We start from the raw sequence: 25231 nt of genomic DNA, 5'->3' as shown, positions 1-25231 counted from the left end.
AAATGAGCCATCCTGATTATCACTACAAAAGTTTTTTTTCTCCTGCTGATAATAGCCCACCTTAGTTGATTAGTTTCCTTTTAGTTGGTATGGCAACACCCATTTTTTCATGTTCTCTGGGTATATACATCTTCCTACTGTATTTTCCACTGCATGCATCCGATTAAGTGGGTTTTAGCCCACGAAAGCTTATGCCCAAATAAATGTGTTAGTCTCTAAGGTGACACAAGTACTCCTCATTCTTTTTGCTGATATGGACTAACACGGTTACCACTCTGAAACCTGTCAGAATGGAGAACTACTTCTTCCTTCCCTTATTGAGACACATGAACCCTTTCAATGGCACATGCTTTTGTAAAGTCTCTTAAAATAAGGAAGGATTTATACTTTTCAGGCTGTGGAGCACTGCAGTCTACTGTGCAAACTGAATTTCAATAACAAGAGAATTTTGAATCAAAATTCAGAAATCAATTTCAGAAATCAATACACCTGATCAAAATCCTGAAGGCACCTAGGTTAAAAAAAGTTACTTGATAGGCAAAGCTTACTTAATACTAACAGGCTTCTCAGGCCTTGTCTACACTACCAAGTTTTGTCGCCAAAAGCTGCCTTTTGGCGACAAAACAGCAAGAGTGTACACGCTATAATGGGACGTTTGTTGCAAAAAACGCCCAGTTTTGGTGACAAAAAACTTCCACCCCTATGAGAGACTTTTGTCTTTTCCCCTCCCTTTATTGTCGACAAAGAGCCAGTGTAGACACTGCTGATTGTTTTGTTGACAGAACTGGCTTCGGCCAATATCCCACAATGCCTGCCCTGATTGCTGCCCTGCAGACATGTGCCCCTCCCCTTTCAAAGCTCTGGGAAGTATCTGTGTGCTGCTCCTTTTGGGGAACAAACAAAGAGCAAATCATTGGAATGCTCCTGTTCTGCCCGGCACTAGGAACACAGCAGCAGGCAGACTGCTACGGCAGGGGGAAGGGGACAGACTGCTGTGCTGCTTTGCCATTTCTCAGCCCCGAGAGCTCACAGAGCTACTCATGATGCTGCTCTCGGCAGCAGAGAGGGCTGTGGGAGAACTCGCGCAGTGATCAGCTCTTCCTTCCCACAACACTGCACTGCGGGAAACATATCCACGATGCATTGCTCACACTGTCAATGATGGTGTCCCCAATGTGGACATGATCTGTCGACAGAGGGAGCCAGTGTGGACACCCTTTGGCGATTTTTGTTTTGGCGATTTTTGGGTGTCGACATAAGTTTTGTCAACAAAACTTGGTAGTATAGACAAGCCCTTACTGTATCCTTACTTAAAGGATGCAACTTCCCAAACAAAAATATTCTCTAAGAGCTTGGTATCCGATATCTTTAGCAAACTGTTGCATTCCACATGCACATTGTTTGCCTCACATCACTTAACATACACATTGGGCAAACCAGCCTTGTTTCTGTTTTGCTAAGTCTAGAAACTAAACATTAAAAACTGGAAGTTTCAGTTGATTTCACTGAACCTTCCTTTGAGTGCATGTCTAGAGCATCAGCACCTCTGAGAAGATGCGCACCTTAAAAAATAATCAGTTGTTCAACTGCTGAATAAATTCTGCCATGTTTAGTCTTTCTGGAATCCTGTCAGCATCACACATTCCCAGGCCAGTGACCAGTCACTTTCAATTACACCATTTACTGGGAAAATCGTGTATCTTTATTAATAGACTCGCTTCCGATCCGTAATATTCTAAATACTGCAATCATATATGACTTGCTAGTCTATTAGTGCAAAACAAATTAAAATACACGAGAGACACCACTCCCCTCCCAAAATTGCTCCCCTACGGACAAATCCAACAAACATGCACTTCCTTCACTACAGATGTGCCAGTGTTAAAATGATCTCAGTTAAAGGGAGAGCAGGAGGGGACACAACGTGAGATCAGAACACAGGTTCATTAACATTCTGTTTTGCAAACGGAAGTCAATTTAGCTGCTGAATAGAACCTACATATGGCATTGTATATATTTATTACAGCGAAGGCCATAATTTCACACTGTGGTCACTGCATCTCTTCTCAAGAGTGCATTTGATAAATGTGGCCTTTTCAGAAAGGGCAGACACTCCATAATGGGCACAACACACACTCAACAGAGCAAAGACTAGCTTCTGAAGAACAGTTAAGGAATATTTGTTAAGATGCGGGATGGTTTATTTTCCGGGCCTCAGATTTGGCATCTCAAACACCTCTATAAATTGATGGATGAGGATCTCATGAATTTTAAATATTTATTGTAAAAAGCATTCCATCACTGATGTTAATAAATGAAATTAAACACAGTGTTTGTTCTCCGCTTCCTTTACCAGCTGTACTGCAGCAGCTGTAAATATTTAAAAAATAAAAGAGGGTTACAAGAGCTATGCTGACTTCAGTGATGTTAGCACACAGCTATTCTGTCACTTAATAGAGAAGCAGAAGCTGTGAAGAGAAAGCAGTTATGTTAGCTTCAACTCTGTAACTTGTCCCTCCCTCTATAACGAGGAACCGCAAGGGTGATGGAGGACTTTTGACAAACAAAAGCAGACACCACTTACAATCAGAACAGCTGCCAATTATTTTTCCCTCCAAGTGTCACAGGAGAGTAAAAGTAAGGGCTTGTCAACACTTACAATGATACAGCTGCACTCCGGCAGCTGCACCACTCCATTGCTTCAGTGAAGATGTTACCTATGCCATTGGGAGAGCTTCTCCTGTCGGCATAGGTAATCCACCCCTCTGAGAGGCAGCAGAAGCCCTGCTGTTGACATAGTGCAGGAGTTAGGTTGGCATAAGTGTGTTGTAGCGGTACGAACTTAAAATGCTTGTGCAGACGAAGCCTAAGCTTCTAAATAGTTAGAGACCAATGTCTGTTTTTTTTTTCCATTGTCTTTAATGATGAGTTTTTAGGGTGGGACTTTCAATGGGGCTAATGGGAAAAGGGGGCTCAATCTCATGAAATTTCAATATAATGCTTAACTTGACTTGCTTTCTGCCACCCTTAACCGTATCTAGAGCATACCCCAGTGCAGGCCAGCCTCAGAAGTGTACAAGATGCCAGGTAGTTAGCAGGAGTATAAAACAAGTATTCACGTAGTTCAGGACTAGAGTTTATTCCTAGCATGTATATATTCACAGGGCAAACCTTCATACAGTTTTGCAATAATATCTACAAAAACTCTCAACCCCAATTCAAAATTGCCCTCAATTCTCAAAGCAAGAAGTCAGCATCCATCCAGGACTCAGTGAGCTGCCCCATGAACTGGTTTTTCTAGAGGTCAAGCACAGCCTCCAGTGATGCCCCTGACCTTAGTGTGTAAAACTCTCTTCATGCCAGTGAAAGCCCTACACACCCTTTCTTCATTAACAGTAAATAATCTGGAATGACTCTCAGAATTCTGCTGGTTTATACTGTCTCCCACCTGTGCCTTGTGCATGAAAAATCTTGTTTCAACCACATCGAGGTACAAGAGATTAATAAAGGAGAGCCTGCTGAAGGGCTCTCTTCTTAATGGGAGAGAGGTGATGGTGTCAGACAGTGCAGAAGCTGGTAGGCTGTAGACTCCTGATCTTATCCCTCAATTTCAGCAAAAATATCCTCCCAGCTGCTGTTCAGAGGTTTTGGGGATCCCAGAAGCCTTATTTTTCTCTCAACTTGTGATCCAACCATCCCATTTTTACATGAAGTTTTCTTTGGCAGGACTTGTTGCCACATTACTGTTGACTCCCACTGCAAGTTTGAGATTGGAGAACTTCCTATACATTTATTATTACTGTAAGACCAAGAGATCAGATTTTTTGATGAATTGAAATTTTGTGGCAGATTATCCTTTTAAAGTCATGTGATTGCGATCACTGCCAATAGTGACTGAGAATCTCCTGGAGGCTAGTATCAGGGCTCAGAACAGAAGAGGCACTCTTTAGGGAATTAAAAGGCTGCAGTTTTGAAATGCTGGTTTTGTTCTTTGGCATTACAAGAATTGGAAGGGGGGCAAAATTCAAGGAACATGAGGGTGAACCATCTTAAAAATGTTTAGGACCCTAGTACAGGATGTTGCATTCCTGCTCACCTTTATGCCAAACTGAATACTCTTCCTTCTGGTTGTGCTTTTTCAGAGACATTAATTACATATATATAGCTCAGGAGACAGGTATTTAGCTTTTGAAGTACTCAATACTCCTAGCACGGGGATTTTCAAACTGTAGTGCATAATCTTGATGTTCCATCCTCTGACTTCACAACCATTTTTAAAGAAGGCGGTAAGTCAACCAATAAAGTTTGGAAACCGCTGTCCTAACATATGGGTTCTTAAAGTAGGAATCACAACCCTCATGGTGGCCATGAACTAGTCCAGGACGTTGCAACCATCCTCCCCTTGTTTATGGCTAAACAGAAGGAAGTCCTGAGATTACAACAAAGGAATCCCAAACCATTGTAACATGGGGTCATGGAAAAGGGTGAGAACTTGGTAGAAAATTAATCTAAAATATTTTATTGTGTGAAAATCTAACATGACTGTTACGAATTGCATCTGGTGCTAGCAGAATTGAAAAAGACAGGGGTGTCCTTATTTGAGTTTTAGTAAGTTGGCATCCCAAGAACATGTGTTCTTATTTTGTAGCTCAAAGAACAGTACATGTTTAAAATTTACCGGGCTTTTAAACTTTAAATGCATCAGACTTAAAGCAATAGCTTAGAACTATCTGTAAACATTTTTAAAAATTGCATAATACCAATACTTGCTATTTACAGAGGAAATAGCCCTAAAAAAGCATGGGTAAAATTATACAGCATAACTCTAATTTTCCAGACTACTGCATAAAAAGTTTGGTTGCTTTAGTTCAGTCTTAATATAAAGGGTATTGTCCTATTTCCCAATAACTGCATTATTTAGATTGTAAGATTTAAATCACCTCTTACCAAAGACAACACATTATCCTACCCTTCAGAGAGGAAGAGGAATGGAATTGGGTGGAATGCAAGCAAAAATAGACAGTTTAGAGCTCATACTTCTTTTCAATTAAGATTTTGCCATTGCCGCTGAAGAAAAAATAACAACTGTGAGGAAGCTAGCATAAAGCATTTAGAGAAATACAAGCCAGGTAAATAAGCAGTCACCAGTTCTTTCTACTGCCTGGAGACTATTTTTGAAGGTTTACGACTCGCTCAAATAAAGACTACTGCATGTTGCTCCCTTTTATGTGTCTGTTCGTGCCCTAGATTAGAGCAGTAAGCAAGGAGCACCCAGTTGGCATAATCAAAATCTGCAAGCACAGTATATTTGGCTGCATAAGCCTTTGGAAACATTTTAAACAACAGTGACCTATTAGAATGGCATTGCTTTATATAAAACTACATAGGCTGCCTGAAGCTGAATGTTACCCATCTGATCCTTGGCCCATGGGGTCAAGGATGGCTCAACTGTTAAATTGGAACAAGGTTTAGAAAGACATGCACCTCAGAAGACCATGATAATTACTATCTAACTGATAATAAAGTGGAACAGATTATAAAAAGGCTGTTAATTATATGATCCAGGAGTGGAAAAAACAAGTACTGTATAAATAAAACAGGCAGCCTAGTATTATTTATTATTGTGACCTTCAGAACATTCCACGTAATCTACAGGGTGCAATGTGCATGGAAGGGACTTGTGCAGTGGGAGTCTCTCAATGCTCAGATTTAGTCAGATAAAGTTAAGGGTTGGTTCTTAAAAATTGCATTATAAACACACACACACACACACACACACTAAAATAAAATAAAATAAAAAGCTGAGAAAAATACGTTCTAGGATTTCCGGTCTTCAAAAGTGGCCACCACTCTTAAGTTTTAGAAATTGATGTTTAACATACAAAAGTTTTCCCCTCTTAAATGAATTTTTCTAGATGCCGCCTTGTTTTTGACACAATTTTTACATTAATATTACGCAGATTATGAGTTATGAAAGGACACAAGAAGATTAAAATACCATTTGCTGAAAATTACTTGATAAAACTTAGTTAACTGATGCAGTCAATATACAGGAAGTGAAGAAAAAGGTATGCTCCTTTAAAATTTAAATCTGTTATAATATCCTATTGAAAGAAAAACAGTTTTAGGATTTTCCCTAGCATGTCACAAGTACTAGCTATATTACCTGTACAAATACATTTGATTCTAAGTCATCATCCATTTACCTAAACTGGTTTTCACTGCAACAGTCTTTCCCCCCCCCAAACAGAAAATATTATGGCTATAGCATGTTCCGTCTATATTCAAGGTTCCCTTTCGATAGTAAAGAACACTCTCAATAAGAAAAAAATTTTCCCCAAAAATAACAGGCCCATTTGATTTTTTTAAATTCTCATGTCCCTCAAGATATTGTATGGGCAAGCAGATCTGTGTTTTAAAAAGAAAACGACTGGCAATAATTCTTGATTCTTCTCCTCCTTTGCTTCTGTTAAGGAGAATATGCAAAATAAAATCACCCTGAAGAGAAAGTCCATCACCATCCCAGCACTTGCACCCAGCCAACTTTTTATTGGCTAATTATGCTATGATGATTTGAGTTTCTCACTCTGTCCCTTTTTGGGAGGCAGAGGTGGTATGTACATTACAGAGTGATTTTTTCAGTAGCAGAAAGTCAGAGGGAAAAAACGGTTAGCATGAAGGAGTGAAATGAGTGGCACAGTGCTCAATTGACAACGAGAAATGAATACTGTATACAAGATAAGCGTATAAGGGTATGGACCTGGAATATACTCAGTACTGTGTTTTCAGTTTAACTTTTGGGCCATAAGTGTCCAGGTTCGTATGAATTATATAACCTATCTAGAGAGATCTCTCCATTGAGTATTATTGACAACATAGTCATAGAATCACTGTAGGACTGGAAGGTCCCTCAATAGGTCATCTAGTCCAGTCCCCTGCACTCAAGGCAGGACTAAGTAAAACTAGACCAGCGGTTCTCAAAGTGTGGGTTGGGACCCCATTTTAATGGAGTCGCCAGGGATGGCAGACTTGCTGGGGCTCGGGGCTAAAGCCAAAATCTGAGCCCCACTGCTCAGGGCTGAAGCCTTCAAGTTTTGGCGCCCTCAGGGCGGCGGGGCTTTGACTTTGGCCTTCCTACCTGGGTGGTGAGGCTCAGCCTCTGGTCCCCCTTCCCGGGATCATGCAGTAATTTTGGTTGTCAGAAGGGGGTTGCGGTGCAATGAAGTCTGCGAAACCCTGAACTACACCATTCCTGACAGGTCTAACCTTTTCTTAAAAACCCAGGACAGAGATTTCACAATCTCCCCAGGTAATTTGTTCCAGTGCTTAACTACCCTGACAGTTGGGAAGCGTTTCCTAATGTCCAAACTAAACCGCCCTTGCTGCAATTTAAGCTCATTGCTTCTTGTTGTATCCTCAGAGATTAACAAGAACAATTTTCATCCTCCTCCTTGTAACAATCTTTTACATACTTGGAAACTGTTATGTTCAGTCTTTTCTTCTCCAGACTAAACAAACCCATTTTTTTTTTCAATCTTCCCTCACAGGCCATGTTTTCTAGAACTTTCACCATTTTTGCTGCTCTCCTCTGGACTTTCTCCAATTTGCCCACATATTTCCCAAAATGTGGCATCCAGAACTGGACACAATACTCCAGTTGAGGCCTAATCAGTGCATAGTAGAGCGGAAGAATTACTTCTCATGTCTTGCTTACAACACTCTTGCTAATACATCCCAAAATTATGTTTGCTTTTTTTTTTTTTTTTTGCAACACTGTTGACTCATCCTTAGCTTGTGATCCACCATGACCCCCAGATCCCTTTCTGTAATACAGTACTCCTTCCTAGGCAGTCATGTCCCATTTTCTTTGTGTGCAACTGATTGTTCCTTCCCCAAGTGGAGTACTTTACATTAGTCGTTATTGAATTTCATCCTACTTACTTCAGGCCATTTCTCCAGTTTGTCCAGATCATTTTGAATTTTAATCCTATCCTCCAAAGCACTTGCGACCCCTCCAAGCTTGGTATTATCCACAAACTTTGTATGTGTACTCTCTATGCCATTATCTAAATCATCAGTGAAGATACTGAACAGAACCAGAGCCAGGACTGATCCCTCCGGGACTCCACTTGATATATCCTTCCAGCTCGACAGTGAACCACTATAGGTAACTACTCTCTGGGAACTGTTTTCCAAGCAGTTATGCACCCACCTTATAGTAGCTCCATCTAGATCAGTCTCTCTCAAACTGGGGCCGCTGCTTGTGTAGGGAAAGCCCCTGGCGGGCCGGGCCGGTTTGTTTACCTGCCGCGTCTGCAGGTCCGGCTGATCGTGGCTCCCATTGGCCTGCAGCAGTGAACCGCAGCCAGCGGGAGCCACGATCGGCCGGACCTGCGGACGTGGCAGGTAAACAAACCAGCCCGGCCCACCAGGGGCTTTCCCTACACAAGCGGCGGCCCCAGTTTGAGACACACTGATCTAGACTATATTTCCCTAGTTTATTTATGAGGAGGTCATACAGGACAGGACCATAAGCTTTACGAAAGGCAAGATGTCCCACATCTACAGCTTCCCCCTATCCAGAAGGCTTGTTACCCTGTCAAAGGAAGCTATCAGGTTGATCTGATATGATTTGTTCCTGACAAATCCATGCTGACTGTTACTTTGGGACACTCCCAAAATAAATGCATTTTTGGAGGCTTCTAGGCTTTTCTTGGTGCCATCGTCAGCATTTAACATGCACTGATGCAAGTGCAGCTAACATTTTATTAAGATCTAGTGTTTCAAGTTAATAATAGCCATAAGGATTTAATTCTATTCTAGTTCAGTATCTTGTAGAAACAAGCAAAGCTTAACAGTAATGTGGTGGCATAGAGACAAAACAGGTTTAGGACAGGGCAGTGCTGCCATTTATACATCACAACTCATATGCAAATTTTTTTCAACAGCAGCAGCAGTTTCTTTAAGTTATCAACCTTGGACTAGTGGAAAGTTTGGTATATGAATTAACCTTTAATGAAACTTAAAGACTCCCCCCTTTTTGAGGGCTTTAGATGGTCAACATCCAAATCGGAAAGAAACATTTAGCTTTGGGAAGTTGCACAGAAACAAGAGCTAGTAGATTAAGACTATAATGAATCATTTTGGAGATGGTGCTAGATCAGTGGTTCTCAAACTTCTGTACGGGTGACCCCATTCACGTAGCAAGCCTCTGAGTGCGCCCCCCCCCCTTATAAATTGAAATCACTTTTTTATATATTTAGCACCATTATAAATGCTGGAGACAAAGTGGGGTTTGGGTTGGAAGCTGACAGCTTGCGACCCCCCAGGTAATAACCTCATGACAACCCTGAGGGGTCCCGACCCCCAGTTTGAGAACCCCTGTGCTAGATAGAGTAAGCATTTAATTACAAACATGTTTGCCAAACGTTTGATCTAGCATAAATAGGAGCAAAGGAGTCTATGCCAAAAGGTGGATTTGCCCAACGAAGCTCATTTACATACATTTGTTTATCAAAAGGACTGTCTTAAAGGAAATGAAAATCCTGCACGTCTTTAAAGCCCTGAAACATCAGCCTCAAACTGTAAGATACATTGCTGGGAGAGTTCCCTCTAACTTGCAGAGGGAGTTTTGGCAGGAATAAGTGGTATCGAGGCATCATCATGGCCCTCTTCACCCAAATTTCACCAGGAAAAGGTCCCAATTAAGTGGTGACTTAATCGAGAGCTGGAATATCTAGTCCCCTTCTCCATTTCATCCTAAATTGGCGACTGTACAACCCCTTTGGCAACATGTACATCCTAGTAGTCAATATCCACTTTGTCTGGTTTAGTATTAAGTTATTTTTGTTTTGTCCCTTGTGACTAATGAGAATAAATGATTCCTTTCCTCTTTACAAGTGCCTCACTTCACACTTGTAGACAGTGATGTCTCTGGATGGAGCATGGCTACATTTCTTAATAAAGCTCATTTTCAAAAAAAGTTTTTGTAATTAGTTGCTCTTCTCTCATTTGTTTAAAAACACAGTGTCCAAAACTGAATGTCGTGTTCCTATATAGATTTAATCAGTATCAAGTGGAATGATTTATTTTCCTGTTCTCCAGGATCCATTAATGAAAAAAGGACAAAGACAAAGATCTTAACAGGAATAGGAGATTGGGGCGAAGAAAGGAACATCTTAAGGGGAAAAAAATAATGCACTAGGCCAACCAAATCTGTAATGCAAAACAGAATACTTCATAATGTTACACTCTAAAGCACATGCCATCATAATGAAGTGTTTAATCCCCTCATGCAATTTGTTACATAATTTAATCCATTATGTTCTTCTGATTCATCACCTTCAGCCTAATTATGTAAACTACTTAGTACATCAGTATAAATCAATAAATGATGCATCCAAATAGTCTGAATCTCTCAGACCTGCTGCTAGAATGCAACTAATGCACAACGTGGAATTGGAGCATAGCTGTGATCACCTATTGTCCAAAGACACATTCCAGCTGGCTCTGTCGGCCTTTTCGCTGATACACCCAGGCAGAGTTTATCCTCATTAAGGAACATAAAACCCTCATTTCCATTAAGTTAAAGGGGAAGTGAAAAGTTAGTAGATATGAGGGACATGAAGGATCAGAAAAGAAAATTTTAAACTGCCCCTTTCCCCAAAATGGAGAGCTGCTGTTTCAACAGCCATTTCAGGTCTCCTCCCACTTTTAATGCACTTTCTAATAGGTGAGCTAAAATGGGCCCTATCTAATAATCCAGATTTTCTTCCTCGCTCTGCTAAATTTTAAGCAGACAGAGCAAGTCAAAAATGGCTGCTGAGGCACAAACTAGTGCTGTAAGGGCAGCCAGGATTCTGGGGTCTACTTAGAGTTGAAAAGGTACCGGGCTGTAAACCTTACAGAATGTAAAGCACTGAATACGATGGCTGTGAAAAAGCAGGCTTTAAAGAAATCTTAAAAGAAAGCCAGAAAAAATGCACATACTGAATACAATATTAAAGAACAACCCTCCCCCCTTTTTCCCTCTTGTTTTCACTTATTCCACTACGAGATATTTTCCATGCTAAAAGACTATATTGCATATATCCCACATTTTAAAAAAGGCTTTTTAAAACAGTTTTAAAATTACGTAAAACACGAACTAATGAGCCATAGTCCAAGAACAATAAGCCACACCAAGGTACACTATTAATGACACGGTGCACTTCTCCAGATCAGCCTCTCAGTTTCTTCATTTGTCAGAGCTGCTATCCCTTGGGTCAGCACTGAGACAACTTGAGTGTGTCTGCTAAATTCCTCACTACATTTAATGGGGAATGAGGATTGAAAGCAGGGTCTTGCACGAGGCATAACTGGAGCCATATAAATGGACTTGCCTTTGTTCCGACACTCATTTTCACTGACACGACTGAACGAGTATTTTAAATCAAAGGCTCGGTAAGTGAGCACACTGAACTAGTGAGAACACAGATCTTTAAATTGCCAGTCTAGGTTTGTTCCATTCATTTAAGATCACATAGCTGTTTCAGTGTTAGTGTAGGATAGCAAGTGTCTTCCTGGTTACTAAACGTGACAGCTTGCAGAGTAACCCTCCAGGGCTGGGGAAGAAAACTGTCACAACCCAATTCATACTATCATATTGTATTTGAAATCTACAAAAACCCTCAGTAGAATCAGGCTGTTGAACCAGAACCAGATCGAGATGGTATTTTATTTGAACCAGAACTAAACCTGAACCATAACTTTGTTCTATCTACTGAACCTGAACCGAAAAAAAATTGGGTTACCGCTTAAAACAAAAGGTTCAGCAATTTTTAAGCTTCAATTTTTTTTAATAAACTACAGTGATCTTATTTTCATTATAAAGTAACAAATGGGCATGTGATTGCTACCAGGAAGGCCTGTCTCTGTATAATGAGAAGAGAATGAGACTAGAAGGTGGTCAACCCACAAGAGTAGGGAGGGAGAGGGAAACCTCAAGGAGCTGCCTATCTACCATGAAGCCCAGTAAATAGATGAAAAATATCTGAGGCACACCCGTTCCCACCAGCCCCCAGGGAGAGAAGAGGTGGAATGATCCCTGGGCCAAGAAGTTAATAACTCTTCAAGGCCAAGGGAAAAGGTAATGGCTCCCCAACCCTTCTCCCTCTTAGACAGGCCTCCTCTCACCATCCCCAATCCCTGGGGCAGCTCCTCCTTCCAGTTGCCCCAAACTCAAATGTATCCTTGCCCCACAGAGGTCCAGTATAACACAGCAAATATTAGAAGATGTTATTTTAGTTTGCTAAAACAAATTGTTCATAAAAATAACTGTTTATTTGACAACACAGAAACACTAGGAAAATACTCGTGCAAAGTTTAAAAAAAAAAACCCTATCAAAAATCAAAATAGTTTCAATGTTAAGTTTCAGCTCTCTTTTTTGAGATTACATCCACTGAGATTGAAATTTGATTTGAACCAGTTCAAAGTGGTAACCGAACTGGTTTTTGTTGTTGTTTTGGTGGCTTGAACTGGAACTGAACCCGAACACACTGAATGCAACTGAACCTGAACAAAACCAAAATAAATATCGGTTTGACTCCCTGAGTAGAAGAGAGGTTATACTGGATACAGTGGAGTTGATTCTAAAAAGGAAACTGGCTCTAAAAATGTAGTTTTATTTAATTTACAATTGGGTAAAAAAATAGGACATTAGACATATCTAATGAAAATACCTGTTGACATATCTAATGAAAATACCTGTTCAAGTACTTCAGTTGTATCTTTTGAATTATCTCAAATTATTTGTTTCAAAAGAAAAGTGTGCATAGAAGTTCAAGTAAAACCCATATTAAAATGCGGAAAATGCCCACTTGAAGAAACTGGAACACACAGACTTCGATGGTAAGAAAGTCTCAAGTCATCATGAGTCACTGCCATCATTTAATTTCCTCATATGCAGAACAGAAATAGAATAGATGCAGCAAACTGAAACAGACCAAGTGGGAAGCACAGCATGACTCCATAAATACAGCCTAGGGTAGTACTGTAGAACTTGATAGAAACGGTTTTGTGCTGCCTCCCCCAAGACAAGATGATTTCCCTTACCCCCTCCTCCCCCCCCCCGCAATCTTTAAAAGCCTTTTTTCTCATGGGATGCCAAGCAGTGAGCTATTTCCTCATTTATCCATGGAATCAGTTTTCTATATATCATATCAAATGGAAGGGTTGGAGGGACAGGGTTCCCTGTGATTGTAATCCCCTGTGCTCCTGTTAGCAAATTAGGAAGTTTTCACAAGAGGGGGAGAGAGGAATACATTTAAAATTTTATTAAAAAATGTTTAAAAATAGATGATACAGAGTGTTGAAACTTCATTTATTAGTCCTCGGGGGTAACATACAGAGCATAGGGGGATGTTAGTATTTTGATATTGGATAGCGCATAACACATACAGTCTGCAATATCCCCAATGGGGGGGGGGGGGAGGGAATAGGTGGATGAATCAAGGTACACTCAGCAAGCAGTGAGGCTACTACATTCATTTTTCTATTGAAACTGCAACTGGGATGAAGAGCTCTTCTGCACAGGCACCGTTCTCAATGCCAACCACAATGGGAAGCCCAGTGCTTTAGGTTCTGTAAGGCTTAAATCCCTGTTGCAATATTTTCAATTCAAAGCCAACCATTAAAGCAACTACCATTTCAATTTGGCAGTGTAACTAAACCAAACCTGCATGGGGGAAAGTAGCCCCAAAGGTTTAATGAAATATCATTCTGCTTGTTTGGAGCTTGCACCATGGAATCTGGACATTCCAATGTGCCAGTAGTCCCCTTTCCGAGGGAGCTGCCAAACAGCCCAGCAATCTAGACCCATGTCACCAAATGGCCTGAAATTCTGAATAGACATTTTAAGTACAAACTGTAAATACAGCTCTGGAACAGAAAACAAATTGTTTAACATGTAATGCTTTAGGGTCTATTTTCAAGCTGATCCTTATTTGTTTTGTAGTTGCGGCTACCAAGGCCAATTTGCAAATGAAAAGGTCTCGGGTCTTCCTCATCCCTTGAAGACATTGAAAAAAAGTTTTAAAAGTGGACAGACTTACGCAGTTTTGCCCTCACTATCCTGTTTGGTGGCACTGGCTCCCTTTTTGCCCAGCAGCGAAGCCACTTTCTCCAGATCTCCATTCTCCACAGCTTGCAGCAGCCGGTCGTCATTCTTATTCCACTCGTTGGTCTGCAGTAAAAGAAATATTTAAGAGAAATAAATGCCAGCCGTATTTCCATGCTGCGCTGAATGACTATGCATACATTTGCCACCTATCACAGTTAAAATAAAAGCCAAGCAAAAACCCACACACCGAGGAGCTGGCACTTGAGAAAGATGCCTATGAATAACTTAAAATAGATCATGTGGTGTATGATTTCAAGGACTAGCAGTAGCTCAAGTCAGATCAGACAGATTTCTTTAAACTAGTGAGATAAGAAGGAGAGCACTGCAATTTTTTAGCTCAATCCCTGTTGGTCAATCTACAGCACAACACTTAAAGGAGAGTGCTAGTGTAGAAAAGTTGCTCTTTAAAGCAGTACTGCAGAACTAAATCCAGTTGGCCCCTCATTAAGGTTAAATGAGGTTTATACGTGAACTCTTCACTTCTCTAGTTCATTGTTTTTGTTTTAGAGCTGTGCTAGAGCTGCCAGGAACTACCTTTTTAATCACATGATACATGAGTAAACTACCTGGGATGCATACCCTTCGCTGATTCAGCAAACAAAAAAAACCCTTCCACATACCACCATGTGCCTGTAGAAATCTTTTCAAGTGAAGGGTTTTCTGCAGCTCCCAGTAGCACAGCAGACCAATAGTCAAAGAGATCTCCCTTTGCAGATTATCACCACATGTATTGCATTTTTATTCCCCTGCCACATGTAAGCCTCTAACCCAGACCGGTATTCTAGCCCTACCTTGAAATGAATTCCAAACACTGCTGCAGACAAGAGAAGACCACCAAGTATTTTAATCTTTACCAAATAATCCATGTAGTCCCCCTTCTGTGGAGGGGGTCTTTTCTCTGATTAGTGACAGAAGATTGCACATTCTGGATCATTTTAGGGCACAAGGACCACTTAAACAAAACACTGAGTACCAGGGCCTCATTCCCTCTACCTGAACTATAGATCCAGTTGGCCAATGGGGAGGACAGTGGGAAAACACACCTGTGATTACCCCCAAAATCTCTTCTGCATCCCTTCTAACCAGGAAGAACACTAAACTATAATCCCAGCAAGAGAATTCTGTTTGCACAGAAGTCAAAGCCATATTTTTTACTAACATTACACATCCAGTGAGGCGGCTCTTTAAATAGACTATGGTTGTTCCCAACAACAGTCAGTTCTTCAACACGAATGCTCTCAGGAGGTACTACATCAGAACCGGATCGGTGCCTTTTTGATAGGTGCTGAATCCATATGAGTGGGTCACTTTGAAAACCTACAGCCTATGAAAATCTTAGGCATGGAACTCTCCACAGTGACAGACAGGCAGTCATGGAGCCTAGTTTTCCCAACGGAACAGAAATATTGATGTTTCTCTCTTTACACATGTGCAAAATGAGTCAGGATTCTCACTAATCTAAATTAGGTGCATGTGAGACATAAAAGAACAACTAAACACATCCTGAAAAATGGAACGGGTGGAAAACTGGTGAGACAGATCATGAGCCTGCACACATGCATACTTCAGTCAAAGTTTTCAAAAAATACAGTTCAAGTAATTTCTTAAGGGAAGCGAAGAATCAGGTCTGAAGAGGACTTACAAGTTACCGGGAGTTGGAAAACCCCAAGCAGAGTGAGCAATTTGTATGGGCAAGCAGACAGACAGTATGTGAAGGGACTGAGTCTGGAATGAGGGGAGACAGGAACAGCAGCGGTGTCAAAGGGAAGTGGCAAACAGAAAAAGGAGGAAAATGCACTGGGAGCCTGTGGCGTGCAAGTGAGATGGCTAGTCCAGCATATTAAGAATATAATATAATAAGAGGCGGGGCAGGGCCTAATGGACTAGACAAGCTGTCTGAGGGATGAAGTTCAGCATGTATGATTCTTTGCTGAGAGTAGTTGGGAAGAATGTTTGTTAAAAGTGGCAACGTATTTTGTATGAATAGTTACTTTAAAGAGTTCCTTTACAGCTATGTTGATAGACCGTTAATGTAGATCATCATCATTGTTACTAACCACATAAGAAATAGTTACAGGTGTTTAGATTTTATTAAAACCCCTCTTCGCATTACAGTTTTAAAAAAGTTAATACATTGACTTTTAATAGCATACAATATTACTCTTCTTTTTGTCGTCATTTTTGACTATACTTTTGTATTGTTGTATGAAAAGGTTTCAATGATGCAGCCCTCGGGCCAATGTACTAGTCCTCATGTGGCCCTCGTGGTGATTTGAGTTTGAGATCACTGTTTTACCGTGTGTATTTGACCGCAATTTGTGTTCAGCTAGTTTACTGGGTTAACTTACTCTTGTGGATTTTTTTTACACAACAGGAAGGAAAAAAAATATTATTTAGAATTGGAAAGTGTGATGGTAAAGTTACAAAAACTGGCATTGGAACTCCAAGGCAGAAGCAACACCTGCAAGTACACTTCATTAATTTTTTTGAAATGGAGTAGATTTTAAAATTGACAGTGCCCCTTTCAACTTGGAAACATGAAACACTAACCTACATTTCCACAAAAGGAAGATAAAAGCATCTAATCTTTACACATGTTTCATGTCCTGAAATGACCAGTTCTAGTTCTCAAATATTGGAGATTAAGCTACAGAAAAAACATTAAGATTAAGACTGTTACTGAAAATCCTTGGCAGCATGAACCTTGAGATATAACTACAGTCCTGCTCCATAGTTTAGAATATAATCAAATCCTGCAGAATCAGTTAAAGAGGGGATTTAAATATTAACCTATAGCAAGTAACTAAAATTGAAAAGTTATTTGATTATATGCCAACGATTAGTTTGGCAGTGTTGTGTCATATGCATGTCACCACGCTAGAACCCCAACACCATACACAGTTTATTCTATTCCTGATTTCAGTTATTTAATTTCTCCCTAGTGTGGTGGTGACACTATGATCACTGTATGCAAGAGGCACTGATCCCATGTTCATAGTCACATCCATTATTAAAATTTCAGAACTGATTTCAATATAGGTGGGTCCTAAAATTATGTGCTGATATTTATCTAGTGTGAAAGATGTGCATGAAGATTTACAGACCTTAAACTGGTAAAGCACGAAGTGTTTTGAATCCAGCTCTTATTGTGTACAATGGTTCCGAGCTTATTTTGACAATAAAACATTGTGCAGTACAGAGTTACTCTTTTAAAGGCGAGGGGCAATATTTTATCTTGTAATACTCAGTTTTCAACCATTTTTTTTCATAACACAATGTATGCACATATATTCTAAAACTGAGATTGGAGAAGGACTGCATTGTTCACCTGATGGCTCCTATTAACACGTGCAACTGCTAATATGATTCTACCCTACCTAGAAATTAAACAGTCTTGAACTTGGACAAGTTAATTAATACACTCTCTCTCAGGGAGAATACTTGTTCATGTCAGATTAACAAAGATAGCAAGACTACAAGGTTACTGACATACTGACTATTTAAAAAAGAAAAGGTAATTTTTCCTTTTTTGAGGGGAAGGAAGTAGATGGTGGAGATACAGTAGCAAGCTCTATATTTGGAGATAGTAGAACGAGAACAGTGAAAACAGCTTCTCAAACTAATTAATGCTTCCTCTTCTCATCCCTGAAACTATTCCTATTTCCTGAGTCATGGAGAGTGGGCCACCACACTAATCAGCTTGAATTACTTCTGCCAATTATATGCTTTTAGATTTTTAAAAATGAAACTATAACCATATTTTTGACACATATCTAAGATCACTTAATTTTTCTGGAAAACAAAAACAAGAGCAATTTTTTTTTATAAAAATATATACATTAATTTTCACCAAGCAGTTTCAGAACACATTAACTAATAGTGTTCTACTTATGAAGCGACAGATGGTAACCTTATACTATGCTACAGTTGTTACCTAAAACAGAAACTAGACACTTATAAAGTATACTTTACACAATTTGGTACTATTATTTCATTTAATTTTTTCCTCAACACTGTATGTAAAATCACTAATGCTTAAGAACAAACAGAAAATGACCATGAAAATCCTCAAGACCGCTAGCTTAAGAATGAACTCCACCCCACAATCCATCTCTTTCCTCAGTCAACCCACCGCCTCGTGTAAAGCCTGGGAGAAGAGAAGTCCGGCAGCATACCCTGAAGGTCACCATACGTGGGATCTGGCAGACTAATGGGTGAGCGAGGCAGATAATTCTGAAGTAAAGGCCCTCAGTGTAAAACACTGCTGCTAGCCGACTTGCATTGAAGCCTGTGGACTGTAAGAACTGAGTACTTTTATATAGCCAGGATCCAGTCATCAGCTGGTACCCAAGGCAGATCATGAAATACAGGTCTCTGAACTGAGGCCAAGACATTTTCCACGAGGTACAATTTCTGACTCTCTTGAAGGCTTAGCCTGTGGGGCATTGCAGTAACCCAATCAACGGCCACGGCTTACCTGAAAGGAAATAGAAAGCACCTTTGATAACGGTCACTGCCCAGGTATTCAGAAGCAGTCAGGAATCCAATAACTTCTGCAACAAATGGGAGGCAAACCCACCCCCCTCACTCCAGGATGCACAAAGGTTTCTACCTTTCCCCCGCCCTCCCAGCACGGTATTTCACTCACTCCGAGTGCTCTCATTCCTGTCTGGGTTGAGTTTCATCCAGCTAGCCTTCATCTAGACCCAAAATCTCCATTAGATACCAGGCAAGTGATTCCACCACACTAGCAGAAAGGAAGAGATGGTAATAGAAGGACGGGTGTCAGCACCCTGCTGAAGTCACAGTATGTCTATACTTCCTCATGGACTTCCCTATAAACACTGAACATGAAGGATGGCAAGATGGAATCCTGGGGGAACCCTGTATAAGAGCCTGCAGGACAGAGGAGAAAGGCCTGACCCAATATCCATTAGAGCCAATAGAGAGACTCCCTTTGATTTAAATGTGCTTTGGATCAGGGCTTAATTCTTAATGCCTCAGTTCTCCCAGAAGGAATGGATTGGAGCCACATGTCCACATTCACACTAACAAACAAAAAAAACTGTTCTCAAAAAGGGTGGCGGAGCATTGTGCTGGCACAGATTTGTAGTTGCAGGAAGTGTGCAGGTTGAGGAATTTTAGCTACAACTGGTATAAACACGTATGCAGGGGGAAGAGGATGTGATGCTGTAGGATTGAAATATGACAATGAATATCATTAATATTGCCACTCAGACAATTGCAACAAATCTTGTACAAAATATATCATGTAAGGTGTCAATGGAAAATTTATGATTTTCTAAATAAGATCGTCCTGTTTAAATCCATGTATCATCTCTATATCTGAAGTTATGAATATTGGCAATAAATCAGTATCCCAAATGTGTTTGTTCCTGGAGTAACACCCACCAGATAAAAATCTGCATTGAAGCCAGACAGCTGTGTGTTGATAGCCCATTAAAGACACTTAACTTTCACAATGGGCCATAGAAGAAACTCATCCTGACCAGTAAGTCTTCCTGTGAAGGCCTTAGCACAGATAGGGCCAATGGCTGCCCCTGTGAGTCAGCAAACCATGTAAGGACATGTGATACATTCATGTGACCTTGGACTCCATCTTGTGCCAGTAACTTTACACAGACAGGGTTTATAAGGCCTGGTCTACATGAATAACGTAGCTTAAGCTGACGTACTTAGATCTACTCACCACAGTGTTTTCACTGTGATGAGTCGACAGCTGACGCTCCCCCATCGACTCTGCCTGCGCCTCTCGCTCCGGTGGAGTACTGGAGTCGACGGGAGAGCGCTGGGCGGTCGATTTATCGCTGCCCGTCGATCCTGCGGGTAACGTAGACAAGCCCTAAGCTTTGTTTGTGACACTAAAATCCCAAGCACATGGCAGAGGATATAAAAGACCCTTGAAACATCTCCATGTTGCCTCTTTCCTGCTCTGAGTCTCTGGACTTGTGGATTTACAACTAAAAGGACCATACTGGACTATGGACTGAGGGGCTTCCAATCTTTTGGAAATTAACCAGAGACTTTACAAGCCAGCAGTCTATAACATCACTGCACGAACCTGATATAAGAACATACATCATACACATACAATAATAGCAATTAACCATTTTAACTCTTCTTTTCTTTATTAATAAACCTTTAGATTTTTTAGTTACTAAAGGATTGTCATCAGCGTGATTATTGGGTAAGATCTGAGTTATATATTCACCTGGCTATGTGGCTGATCTCTTGAGATCAGAAGAGCACTTTGTTTGATTAAATTGGTTTTCAATAACCATTCATCATAAAGTCTAGTGTCTGGGCGATGAAATAAGGGCTGGAATGCTTAAGGAGACTGCATTTTTGGACTTCTTGTTAACCAGTGTGGTGAGATAAAAGTTTACTGTTGTTACTAGCTTGGGGTCATCTAATGCTAGAATAACCACCAGTTTGTGGTGAGTCTGCCCTATTTCTCAGTCGTTTGTCCTGAATCTGGCGCACTCAGCTGTGATGGTTCAGATTTTTAATCACCATGTCAATTAAACCTGCTCAGGTGATTGCCTTGGAGCAGTTTTTTGTAGCCCCAGCTGTAGGGTGGAAGGTGCTCAAACAAGCTGGACATTTTGCCTTGCCTCACCTCATGAAAGCATGGACAATCCCACTCCATTAATTGGTCTCCCAACACCTACATCCTGCCTTTCACAAGTCAGCTGAGAACTAGATCCAACATACAGGCCGTAGCACTTAAATCCCCTAGTAACTCTAGCCCTTAAGGGATGGACTGAATGAGCCAACTGGCTTTTCCCTGTCTTTAATTTTGGTGCCTTAAATTTAGTGTTTCACATTTGAACACATTCATCTGAAGTAACAGTTGTAATTAAAATGTACAGCATGCTTCTAAATAATACCCTACTGTTCAGCAATGGCATGGGAAACCCGGAGGGGTTTGTATTTGATTGTGATTTGCAAAAATGGTCCAGTATTGTGAAAGACTTGAAAACTTGTGGCTTTCTACTTAACTACAGTACTAAGGGATAGCACACCCACCTCAGGGTGTGAGGTGTCCCAGGCTCATTGCCTCCTTCCCCCGCACCAGACTCGCTCCAATACACCCCCCGCTACCCAGACAGCCCTATTGCCACTCAGGAGCTGCAGCACCCTCTAACCCACAAGCAGCCCCAGCACAATCTACCCCTCCAGGAGTTCCCTGCACCCATGAGCCCCAACACCCAACTGCACTTCTGCCTCCACTTACACTTTCAGTAGTGGCAACAGCACCAGCTCCCACTAGGGTGAACCCCGTCCCTAATTGGGCAGGGCAGTCATGAAATACAGGTTCAAGTCCCGGTCCCAGGCTGAATGACTCCAGGAGAGCATTTGTCCCAGAGTCCCTGCAGCACCACGCTGTGCCTGCCTGAGGCCCAGGGAGCCCAGGCTGTTGTGGGGAGCCCCGGAGTACCAGACTCTCCCACCTGCCGTGGGCAGCATGCCCAAGGGGGCGGGGATATGGGCCAGGGACTGCTCTTGGGCCCCCTGCCCAGGGCAGGTGGAGGGTCCAGGGCTCCCCACAGCAGCCTGGGCTCCCTGGGTAGCTCTTAACACTGCACAGCTCCAGCTTTTGGCCTGGCCAGGGGCGGATCCTCAGGGGGAAGAGGATGAGCAGGGGGGCAGGGCCACAGAGAAGAGTGGCGCTCCTGCATGTGTTCCATTTTTGCATTTTGAAAAGGTAAACCCTAGTTCACCTAGTTCCCACCTACCCAACTACCCTTCCAGCCCCCCTCAAACACTCACCTACCAAGTTTTGGTCAGCTCCATGACCTATCACAATCACTGCTCCAGGTAAGGTATGTTGACCATAAGCTTAAATTTATGCTTATATGCAAGTTATTTGAAAATATACAAGTTAGCACATTAAGTTATTTGAATGAGCTCTCTAGGAGGTTAAAGCCTGTTGACAGGTCAGGGTCTGTGGGAAAGCTTGCCCTGCTGCTGTGCAGTAGTGCTGTTAATCCAACACCTTTCTGCAGCAATCTATGTACAGGAATTTTTTTAAGTGATGTTTATGGCCAAAAGCAAATTTGTGAATATGCAGATTAGCTCATTGAATAATTTGAAAGGCCCATCTCATGAAGCGGCACATAAAAAAAACTTAGCAATGTGAGTGTATAAAGTCAACTTAAGTTTGCAGGATGAGCGCCTGAAAAAGTCTGTGCATGAATTCTGGTGCAAGAACAAATCACTCTCTTCAGGCAGTGTGCCAACCAGCTACCAACAGCTTCTTTTTAAACAAACTTAACATTTTGTTCCGTGACAACGGTTTGTATACCTCTGAATGCCTGAGCAGATCAAGTGTGCATTTCAGCTTAATGAAACAGATTCAACCTTCTATCTAGGCTTTTCTCAGACGATTTTTTAAATTTCTAATGCATTTTTCTTTTAGACACACTTCTAACATAATATTATAGTAAAACTGAACTAGATACTAAAAACATGCCAGGAGACAAAATAACATGTACATGAAGCCTATAAAGTCTAGGTTTTGGGTAAAAGGGAAAGTTTTAAAGTTTTGTCTAAAAATTCTAATTCTTCTATTTAAGATTTTATAGTCTTGTTATGCTGCGGGTTGAGCAATCACACCGCCTCACTGAAGCTGTTGGGCATGATAGCTGCCTTGCATTCAGGCTAAATGATGGAACAATTACATGCCACTTTGTTTAGCAATAGTTGAAACAATGGAAAACCACTGCCCGAGGATCAGACCGCATGTGGGCAGTGGCTGAACCATATAGTCCAAGGGGTTTCCCAGGAGTCTGATAACTAGTGCTGGGGTGGGGGACTGATTTGATTGCAGCTGTGTCTGTGAGAGAGAAGCAAGGGAACCACCACAGAAGCACACAGAGAAGGCAGCAAGGAAGCCACAGAGACGACTGGTAGCGTGAGCCTGAGAAAATCTAAGAGAGCTTTTGGGTAAAGTGCTGCCTTGAAAGAGGCTTGAAACTGACTAAAGAAACTGCCTCCTGCTGTTTGATTCCAACTATGTTCAGGGAAATGAGGCTGTACTTTTATACAACTACATTCAACACAAAACCTCTGGGACCCAAATTATTCCCACCCCGGTTATCCAGAACTCTCAAAAAGAAAAAAACCCACTGTTAATGCACTCAAAATCATTAAGCACTTAAGCCTCCAGGATTTGAGTGCTGCAGCCTCTTTCCTGCAGAGCTTGCACATTGCAGACCTTTGACCCCAGTAGCATCTGTTTAGCTTAAACCTTAACTATCCAAATGAAACCGTGTCCCTTCTCACCCATTTTCACCTTCCATTTATCTTCAGATGAGAGGTTGTGCTGTCACACTGTCTTTCTAATGTTCCAAGTTAGGTATTTAAGAATCTGACAAATCCACAAAAAGCAAAAAACAAAAATCAAAGTTATGGCTGAAATTCCATCCCTGGATCAAAAATTCTCACATTTAGGTTACAGCTGGGTTTGCTCACCAAGTGGCCAAATTCTGTCCCCAGTTCTGCCCATTCAACTTCATGAGTATAGTAGAACCTCAGAACTATAAATACCAGAGTTATGAACTGACCAGTCAGTCAACCACAAACCTCATTTGGAACCGGAAGTTCACCATCAGGCAGCAGCAGAGACAAAAACAAAACAGAACAAAAAAAAAATCAAATACAGTACTGTGTTAAATGTAAACTATTAAAAAGGAAAATAAAGGGAAAGCAGCATTTTTCTTCTGCATAGTGAAGTTTCAAAGCTGCATTAAGTCAATGTTTAGCTGTGAACTTTTGAAAGAACAACCATAATATTTAGTTCAGAGTGACGAACATTTCAGAGTTACGAACAACCGCCATTCCCATGGTGTCTGTAATTGTGAGGTTCTACTGCAAGGCTTGAACTGGCCTTCAAAACCCAAAGCAAAGTGTTTTGCAATACCTTCAATACTCAGCACAGGAAAGGTGTAGCTTGCAACTATGCATATCCATTAGCCAAAAAGACGACTCAGAAGGAGACCAGCAGTGCAGCTGTTACTAATATGATCCTATAGCAGCTACTGTACTGCTGTCTAGCCTGAGAGGTTACCTCCTCCCTTCCCCCAACTCCTGCACGGTTCCCCTGAGCAAAGCCCATTTGCTCCTATGTTTGTATTACATATCACATTAATAAAAAAAACTTATTATATTTAGTGCTGAGTCACTGAGAAGATATGCTTCATTACTAGGATTGTTTAGATACACAATCTACCAAGTTGATTAACTGTTGAAATAGTTTAGCCAGGAATAATTTGTTAAAGAGTAAATACAAGTTTTAAAATACAAATAAAGTCTTAACATTAAAGTTCCTAGCAAATTGTTCTTTTAAAAGTGTACAGTATAATTACTAGGTAAGAAACTCACTGAGTAAAATATAAGTCTGCAAAATTCTTAAGCATATCAGCCCTGTCTTTTTGTTGGGCAAAGTCTGATTCCCACAGCCACCCATCAAGCAATGATGTTAAACCTCAGCTATGTTAAGTTTACTGATGTTCTCATGGAAGAAAAGGGAACAGCCCTTGCGGTAAAGTGATAGTAGTTGTAAGTGTTATAACTTAGTGCTTTACATTTGCAAAGCACTGAACAAACATTAACTAGCTAATCACTATGTTTGCTTGCCAAGGATAAACTAGCTATAGGAGAGGATATAAGTGACCTTGCATTGTTGTATGTCTATTGGAGGCACGTTGTGTTATCTCCACTGAAATCAGAACTGCAGGCAAGCTGAGCAGCAAATTAAAATTCCTGGTATTTTCAAAGTCAATGACTCATCATTTGGAGAGGAAAGGAGTGGAAGGCCTTGTCTACAACAAAGTCAGCTTTTGTTGAAAAAACAGCAGAGGTGTACACACTACAATGCTCCTCCCACCGACAAAACTCTCCTGCTTTGCGGACAAAATAAAACCACCTCAAAGAGAGGTGTAGAGCTTTTTGTGGTAAAGTTAGATCAGTGGTTCCCAAACTGGGGTTCACAAAATGTTAGAGGAGGTTCTCAGGAAAAAATTCCTTAACGGCGGACAGAGCTCTCC

The 25231-nt window shown here is 41.1% G+C and overlaps 1 protein-coding gene across 5 annotated transcripts in view; it reads right to left on the bottom strand.

The window, feature by feature from the left end:
- RAI14 (retinoic acid induced 14) overlaps positions 1-25231 on the bottom strand; it is a 131086-nt gene that overhangs the window by 39775 nt on the left and 66080 nt on the right. For 4 of the 5 annotated variants that reach the window (XM_034773758.1, XM_034773756.1, XM_034773760.1 and 1 more), the window contains one exon: positions 14092-14222. In XM_034773758.1, coding sequence (XP_034629649.1) covers positions 14092-14222 — 131 coding nt within the window. Of the gene's footprint in view, positions 1-14091; positions 14223-14346; positions 14365-25231 lie in introns of those variants that run through there. The other variant, XM_034773761.1, reaches the window with a different exon arrangement.

This window comes from Trachemys scripta, chromosome 6, assembly GCF_013100865.1.
Source record: "Trachemys scripta elegans isolate TJP31775 chromosome 6, CAS_Tse_1.0, whole genome shotgun sequence".
Lineage (NCBI taxonomy): Eukaryota > Metazoa > Chordata > Testudines > Emydidae > Trachemys > Trachemys scripta.
The sequence above is the reverse complement of the archived record's forward strand: the minus strand, read 5'-3'. Positions and strand labels throughout refer to the sequence as shown.